The sequence below is a fragment of the Mustelus asterias genome, chromosome 12 (genome assembly GCF_964213995.1).
Source record: "Mustelus asterias chromosome 12, sMusAst1.hap1.1, whole genome shotgun sequence".
NCBI classification, from domain to species: Eukaryota; Metazoa; Chordata; class Chondrichthyes; order Carcharhiniformes; family Triakidae; genus Mustelus; species Mustelus asterias.
In genome coordinates this window covers 45,017,663-45,026,488 of record NC_135812.1, presented here as the reverse complement: position 1 = coordinate 45,026,488, position 8,826 = coordinate 45,017,663, and the positions used below count along the sequence as shown (strand labels likewise).

Sequence of the window (8,826 nt, the reverse complement as noted above, 5' to 3'; positions counted from 1 at the left end):
CAATGTGCCCAATTCTTTAATTTAGGATATCCAATTTTATCAGCCTTAAAACTAGGCCCTGTTTATATCACCACATGCAATATGATGATAACCAGATAATCTGTTCATTGAGGGATAAATATGCCCAGGAGGAGGGGGATAACTCCCCTGCTCTTCTTCGAAGTATCATGGGATCTTTTACACCCACCATAGTAGGTAGATATAACATCTCATCTGAAAAATGGCATCTCCAACAGCGCAGCACTCCCTCAGTCTGTTCATTCTCTCTTGATAGATGGAGACACTTAGGCCAGAATGTTACCGTCTCGCCCGCCCTGGAATCGGGGCAGGCGAGGCTCGCAGAACAGAAATCTCCATTAGCCTCGGGAGGGATTTTACAATCTTGCCTGAGCAAGGTCATAAAATCCCACCCTTAGTTCTGGATCCATTCTTGTAAACCCTTTCTTGTTCCTTCTCCAATCTACAATCTTGTAATCATACAGAGACCTGAACTGTGTGCAATGCTCCTAACATGGCCTAACCAAGGTGCTGTCCAAGTTTATCATAACTTCTCTGCATTTTAATGCTATTTCTCTATCGAAGTGAAACTCGGTGCTTTGTTTCATTTTTTTTGTTCTTATTAATCTGTGTTGCTACTTTTTGTGATTTGTCTACCTGTACCTGGGATCCCTAGCTTATATCCCATTTGTACTCTCATATTTCCAAGCAGTTACATATTCCTCTTACCAAAATGTATCACCTCGCAGATATTTGTCTGGAAATTCACTTGCATGGTTCCCACTGGTGGGAGCGTCAGTACCCAGGGTCCACAGAATAAGAACCGGGGGTAGATTAGGAGAAATTTTCTTATGTAGCAAGGTGTTTTGATCGGGAAATTCACTGTTTGCAAGGGTGCTGAAAGAAAATTCAAATATCCTGCTCCTGTGACGGTCTGGAATGCACTGCCTGGGAGGGTGGTGGAGGCGGGATGCCTCACATCCTTTAAAAAGTACCTGGATGAGTACTTGACATACCATAATATTCAAGGCTATGAGCCAAGTGCTGGTAAATGGGATTAGATGGGCAGGTCAGGACCTTTCATGCATTGGTGCAGACTCGATGGGCCAAAGGGCCTCTTCTGCACTGTAGTATTCTGTGATCAGAGTTAAACCTGATATATATTGTTGTATTATCTGTAAAGAGCTAGGACCTAATTGTTATGTATCAGTGTTCCAGGGCCACATTTCAGGGCCGCACTAAACAGAAAGAGTTCTCATCTTTCCAAGCATAAAGTGTGATTATTCACAGGGATCCAAAAGACAGCAAAGACACTCTCCAAAATAACTTTCCAAAGAGGAATTGAATCAATACTTGGGCCAAACTTTTCTGACTGTCCTCGTTGGCAAGATCTCGGCTTCTCGGTGGCAGGGGATGTGTAGAATGGGAAACCCTGACAATGGCGGTGGGAGCTGGCCAAGAATGTGCCGCCACCGTGAAACATGCCATGGTGGGGATGGGGGGGGGGGGGGGGGGGGGTGAAAATCCCATCGAGGAAGTGAAATTTGCAGGGCTATGGATAAAGAGTAGTGTGGGTGGAACTAATTGGATAGTTCTTTCAAAGAGCTGGCTTTGGCACGATGGGCCAAATGGCCATCTGCTGTGTTGTATGATTCTATTCTACAATTCCTTCCAACCTGGTTGCTCCTGTAAATCCAACTCTTGAGTTTCTGTTCAGCCCTCCACTATTATGACTGTATCACACTGCTTGAGGTCAGTGAGAGATGGGTAATGGACATCATCACTTGTTTCTAAAGATCAAATAAAGTAAAGCAAACCTGCACACAGCGAGTGCATGATAAATAGACTATCAAATTTTCAGGCCAGGTGACTGGACAGGCTCTAAATTCTGGCTTAACATCCAGCGGGATGCTTGAGTGCCCCCATCCTCACTTCCTCCATGGGAGTTGACAACACTTTCCCATTGTACAGAACTCAGCACCCTATCAGTCTACACATTCACGTCAGAGCCTGCCAACTGTTAATGAGCTGAAATATTGTCCATGACTTCACACTATTCTGCTAGGGGAGTGAGTGAAGGTAAAGAACAGCCACAGTGGAAGCACCGGGAGCAGGTTTGGTGTGAGTCTCTGAAGAAGGGATCTTGGGTTCATGTCACACTACATGTAACCCCCACTATTTGGCCTGGGCTTGCAAAATCCTACTAACTGTCCTGGCTTGAGACAATTCACACCTCTTTAACCTGTGATTAAACCTCTCTCCACTCGCATTGTCTGTACCTGTAAAGACTTGATTACCTATAAAGACTCACATTCCAATCTTGCAATTGAGTCTTTATCTATATATGCCCAACTCTCCACTCACCTGATGAAGGAGCAGCGCTCGAAAGCTCCTGATACCAAATAAAGCTGTTGGACTTTAAACTGGTGTTGTGAGACTTCTTTCTCTGAAGAAGCACAGGGTCAGGTTAGGAGGAAGACGAGGAATGCCCACCAGAATGTACAAGTGGTGCGTTGAACCAAGAAAAAGGAGGAGCCAACCTTGACGGACGTGGACTGCAGCCACATCAGGAGAATCCAGGGAAATTTTAGAATCAAAGGCTAATCCAGTATTGAAACTATGTCCAGCCAAGGACTCCAAATTGAGCTAAAGGCTTCTCACAGCACAGCAGGCCTCTTCAATGAAGAGAACATTTTCCAGGGATTTACAACACTGTGCAGACAACTGTATCTGCCTGAGAAAGCAATTCTACCCTGGTTTCTTAACTCTATTTTTCAAAGGAGATTTTTTAGTATCATAACATAATATCCCTACAGTGCAAAAGAGGCCATTCAGCCTATATGTGTCAAATATCTGACAGAGTAATTTACCCAGGACCTCTCCCCGTAACTCCACACATTTATCATGGCTAATCCATTTAACCTACACATCTTGGGACACCAAGGGATAACTTAGCATGGCCAATCCACATAACCTGCACATCTTTGGACTGTGGGAGGAAACCGGAGCACCCGGAGGTAACCCACAGAGACATGGGGAGAACGTGCAGACTCCGCACAGTCACCCAAGGCTGGAATTGAACTCAGCTCCCTGGCACTGTGAGGCAACAGTGCTAATCACTGTGTCACCGTGCCACCCTATATATACACATTATATTACATATATATTACTTTTTAATATGTTATATTTTCTATATATGACTTGTATATGTATTACATTTATATGTATATATATTACCTTTTCTATATTTGTTACCTTATATATCTTAACATTTATTTATATATAATAAATATTACCTTTATTATATTATTAAAAAAATTGCCCCTTAGAGTCCTGGGATGTGTAGGTTAGAGGCATTAGTGGGTAAAATATGTGGGGGTAGAGCCTGGGTGGGATTGTGGTCGGTGCAGACTCGATGGGCCGAATGGCCTCCTTCTGCACTGTAGGGTTTCTATGATGATTTCTATATGTTACTTTACTCAGAATATTTAAGGAAATGTTAAAGACGCCTCTACTTTCTAAGAAGACTAAAGAAATTTGGCATGTCAGCTACGACTCTCACCAACTTTTACTGATGCACCATAGAAAGCATTCTTTCTGGTTGTATCACAGCTCGGTATGGTTCCTGCTCTGCCCAAGACCGCAAGGAACTACAAAAGGTCATGAATGTAGCCCAATCCATCATGCAAACCAGCCTCCCATCCATTGACTCTGTCTATACTTTCCGCTGCCTCGGCAAAGCAGCCAGCATAATTAAGGACCCCACGCACCCCGGACATTCTCTCTTCCACCTTCTTCCGTCGGGAAAAAGATACAAACGTCTGAGGTCATGTAGAAACCGACTTAAGAACAGCTTCTTCCCTGTTGCTGTCAGACTTTTGAATGGACTTACCTTGCATTAAGTTGATCTTTCTCCACACCCTAGCTATGACTGTAACACTACATTCTGCACTCTCTCATTTCCTTCTCTATAAACGGTATGCTTTGTCTGTAATACTTTTCACTGTATGTTAATACATGTGACAATAATAAATCAAATCAAAAGTCACTCAAACAAATTTCACAAATATTTTGGGGTGAGTTAACTTTTTTTCTTAACTTTTATCGATTAGTGGCTGGTAACCTTAAGAATGATGTGGAGATGCCGGTGTTGGACTGGGGTAAGCACCTTAAGAAGTTTCACAACACCAGGTTAAAGTCCAACAGGTTTATTTGGTAGCACAAGCCACAAGCTTTCGGAGTGCTGCTCCTTCATCAGGTGAGCGACTCACGTCATGGCTACCATCGACACCGCAACTGCTGGCTCCAAGTGGAGAGGATCTCCAAGAAGATCGACCTTAAGAATAAACAGAAAGTAATTAGATTGCTCGGTACCATGGTGCCTACCCTTTCCTTATTGTTACTTCCCAAAAACAGACCGTCTTTGCTTCAACTATTTAGTGAATAGGATATTTGATTAACAAGAATGACAGATCTTCATTTCAGCTGATATATGTATGGTGCTCGAGATGTGGTGCCCCAGCGTATGTCACTTTCAAGTAGAATATCTTTGAAAGGCTACACCTGGCAGGAGGGCATTGTTACAGCGTGACGGGTTTACATAGGCAGTGCCCATTATAAATACGTCACAGGAATTTGTAACGGAAAAGCTGTCATGATTCATTTGTTCACACCCCATTAAATCACACAAATATTTCAGTGAAACATCTCTTTATTGTAAATATTATGATTGTCTATTCTTCTTCCAAATAAAAATTGACTGCCAAAAAAAATCGAAGGCACGCAACAAAAATAACAGCTCGTTAAAATTTAGATACCATAGAATTGAAAGTTTCTGTGCGTGAGTGGGAGGTGGGGGTCAGTGAACTGACAAAACATTTTACCAAGAAATAGTCAATCTGAATTGTGAAACCTCGGCTGTTTTCCAATCGAGGATGGTGTGCATTAGATAGAGCAAAATGCTAAATGTATTAATAACATTGGCACGCAGAGCACAAGAGGTAATTCTTCCATTTACTGCATCCATTATCCCAGGACTTGTTAATGCACAGCCTTGGTATAACCTCCTTTCGTCTGTATATTGTGGGATTATTGGAAATTCGGAATAGAGTATTCAGCACTCCTGGGTGATTCTACTAATCAATTATTATGCATTATAAGTACTTTCTGTAACCCTTTGTATGCCTGCCTAACAAAAATCGATCCATTCTGTTAATGTTGCCCATCCCTAATTGTCCTCAACTGATTTAAGGGCATTTAACAGTCAACCACATTGCTGTGGTCTGGAGTCACATGTAGGCCAGACAGGATAAGGATGGCAGATTTCCTAAAGGACATTAGTGAACCAGATGGGTTTTTATGACAATCAATGATGGTTTCATGGTCATCATTAGACTTTTGATTCCAGATTCTTTTTCATTCCCATGGGAAAATTCGAACACACGTCCTCACAGCATTAACCTAGGCCTCTGAATTACTAGTCCAGCGACAATGCCACAACACCACTGCCTCCTCCATTTGCCTCAGTGGGATGTGAACCCAGGTTCCTAGAGCATTACCTTGCATCTCTGGATTACTAGTCCAGCAATAATATCACTACACCACTGCCTTCCCCATCCGCCTTGGTGGGATTTGAACCCGGATCCCCACAGCATTACCCTGCGTCTTCTGGATTACTCGTTCAGTGACAATACCACTGCGCCACTGCCTCCCCTCCAAACTGCAACAAATTTTTGGGAGGAATGTGAAGAATTGTGTGAAGAGATAGGGATTACGGGATTAGGGCCTGGGTGGGATTGTTGTCGGTGCAGGCTCGATGGGCCGAATGGCCTCCTTCTGCACTGTAAGGATTCTAAGCATTTCTTGGCTTCACCCCCGAATGGCATGACAAATTATAAATTACTCGCTTACATACCCTCATGTCCTCTATGCCCTGGCCTCCACTTACTGGCAAGTCGGGGCAGGCGAGAGATCAGGGCGTCAGATGAAGGACCAGGCCTCTGGGTTCATCAGATCCTTATTGAAATATGTATACTGGGGGATAAATTAGGGATTTAGTATTCAACAATGTGGAAAAGAACAGCATCAGAGGTGATCTGATAAAGCAAAGTTTAAAAGACAAAGGAAACGCCATCTATGTCTATAAAAACGGGCAACATCAGCTCATTATAATCATTAGTGAAATTACTTGTAAACAATTTTTTTAAAAATCAGAATTTGTAAACAATTACTTTTGGGAGCCAACACGTTAGTGTAGGCATCCTAAACTGATCATGGTATAAAATAATGATAAATAAATATGTCAATTCATGACCAGAAAAGGTCACTCATTCAATGCCCTTGTTGAGTTTCAAACAGTTCCCCCACATTCTGCTTGATCTTCTCCAGCTATTAGGTATAATTAGCATTAAATAGTGCAATTTTTGTGGTTCTTGTTTTCTTGTACCTTTGCTTTATGCAATTATCATCACATTTAACTTCATTAGAAAACCTGTTTGCTTTCAAAGTGACAAGTGGGTTCTTCCAGGGCGGGTTTTTTTGTTTGCCAAGCTGTTAAGTACTGGGATTTAAGGTGTTTGTGTTAAACTAAAGATCAGCCCACACAAAAATATTGATGGCCAACAAAGAATTGCTTGAGGTTGAGATACTTATAAAGATTTTTTTGTTCCCCAAGCTCTTAAACCCAAGATTCTTCATCTTCCTTTCTCTGAGTGTCCTCTATGATGGATCGTTGTGCTACTGCAGTTCGGCCTCTGTGCTGAGGAGGCCAAGGGTCTTCTCCCGAGCCACGATCTTCCTCAGGTTTTGTGAAATACAAAGTGTGGATCGGTTTTCCCTGAACCTTAGGCTTTGAAATCTTGCTGTTGGCTTTGAGGGATTTGTGGGAGCTTCCAGGTTTTGTCATCCCTTTCAACGTTTTGTCTGCCGCCCTATAAGATAAGGGAGTGGGAATTTTCGACGGCTTCTTCTCGGGTCTGTTGTCCCTTCTGGGGCGTATTTTAGGCCGAAGCTTTAGCTTATAGATGGAAGGGACTCTCTCCGGTTTCTTTAGTGACCGTTTTTGCCTTACTTGTTGAACTCTGGCTGTCTGGAGAGCACTGGGTGGATCTGGCCATTCCAAGGATGAATTGGTATCGGATCCTTCATTTGTGGACTTGGAATTCACCTCAAGAGCATTCTGAGCAGGCGTTACAGGACTCTCCACACTACCTGGACTTGTGCCCTTAAAGCCACTGTTTTCTTGGTTGAACTGAAGAGACATTGAACCAGAACGTCGTGCACTTTGTACCTCAGCTCTGTCAGAAAACAGTTTGCTGCTTTCAATGGTCCTCAAAGCTGCTGTCTGTAAATCAGCATTAGAATCAGTGAACACCATTTGTGGCGGGCTCTTTGCTATCCAGTTCTCAATGTCCACACGGTTGAGCTTTGGTGTTCCGCCGACCAGTTCAGCAAGAACAGCATTGAAATTGCTGCCATTCTCGGTCATTGTGATTGGCTGGGTCGAAGCCACCTTGCTGCAGCTGCAAGGCCTATTGATGTTCCCAAAATAACTGGGTGCACCTGGGAAGGAGGAAACTGAACACTTGGATGAACTGGGAGAGTCAAGTCTTTTAAACTCCTTCCATTTTGAAGAACTGGACAGACTAGACACGGAGGCAAACGCATTGACACCACTGTCCTCCAGATTGTCCTCACCTAGATGCACCTCCAGAGCTTTCATATTGGATGCAATTTCATCTTCAAGACTTTTGTATAGTTCTGACTCCTGTGCAGGGTTAATCGGCGGCGGTGTGAATAAACACAGCTCCTTCTTGTCATTGTTGATGCCTTTGTTGTTGTTGTTATTTATGCTGTAAGGGTCTGGGGTCCGCGATCGAATTGGACTTTTTTGTTGAGTCCCTTTTTTTGCTCTGTCCGTGAGGGGTTTGCTGGTACATTTTGATTCTTGCCAACAGCTTTCTTGCCAGGTGCCAGCTAGGCGAAGAGGTCGGTGAGTTACTTGACCCTTCTCGCTTTTCTTCTCAGTCTCCTGAGCCACTGAGATCTTGCTCACTCGACCAGGCACAGGTGAATAACTCCTTGCTGATCCTTTGGAGATTCTGGGTGTCGTTTCTGAAGTAGGTCTGTGCGTCTGTGAAAAACTACTGATGCTCTGTTTGCTCTCATTTGAGTTACTTTGGTCCATTTTGGACTCCACAAATTGGGCATTAGTCCAAGTCCGGTTCAACCTGTTATCAGATTGTTGAGGAACAATAAGTTGCTTTGGTACTTTCTTGCTGTCCGTTGAAGGGACAATGGAGCGTTTGTTCTCCTGAGCTACAGGACATGGTTTGGAAGATACTGGCAAAGTCCTGCTCCTCTCTCTCCCTGTCCTAGCCGCCGTGGTAGTGTTGGAGTTGGCCCTGCTGCTGCCAATGTTGACTGACATCTGGTAAGAAGGAGTAGATGGCCGATCCTTTTGCCTAAATAAACCAAAAACATTTCTATTAATAGAAAGGCGAAAAAAAGTACTTCTTTCCCCTTGTGAAGAGCTGAGATAATTGTTAATTGAGTAAGAATTTGGGTAGAAACAGTTCCTCCCAGTGCCTGTTTTCCTGATAGGAAAGAGAAGGGTTGGCAAAAAGGACAATTTCACCCAACAATGATCCTTATTGGACCTGAGCCATATTGATGAGGGCAGTTCTGCAGGCATTCTGGGTGACTGCCTAAAGCAGGCACTAATCATAATCAAAGGCCCCTCCATCATAATCAGATGACCATAGGAGGCACCGTAGAATCCTACCATGCAGAAGGAGGCCATTCAGCCCATTGAGCCTGTACCAAAAACAA

At 43.4% G+C, this 8,826-nt stretch overlaps 1 protein-coding gene across 1 annotated transcript in view; it reads right to left on the bottom strand.

Moving 5' to 3' along the window:
- Positions 1-6,673: 6,673 nt before the first annotated feature.
- Positions 6,674-8,826, bottom strand: part of gas2l2 (growth arrest specific 2 like 2) — a 48,756-nt gene continuing 46,603 nt past the window's right edge. Inside the window, exon 6 of the mRNA XM_078225961.1 lies at positions 6,674-8,459. Within this exon, the coding sequence (XP_078082087.1) occupies positions 6,674-8,459 (1,786 nt within the window). The remainder of the gene's footprint in view (positions 8,460-8,826) is intronic.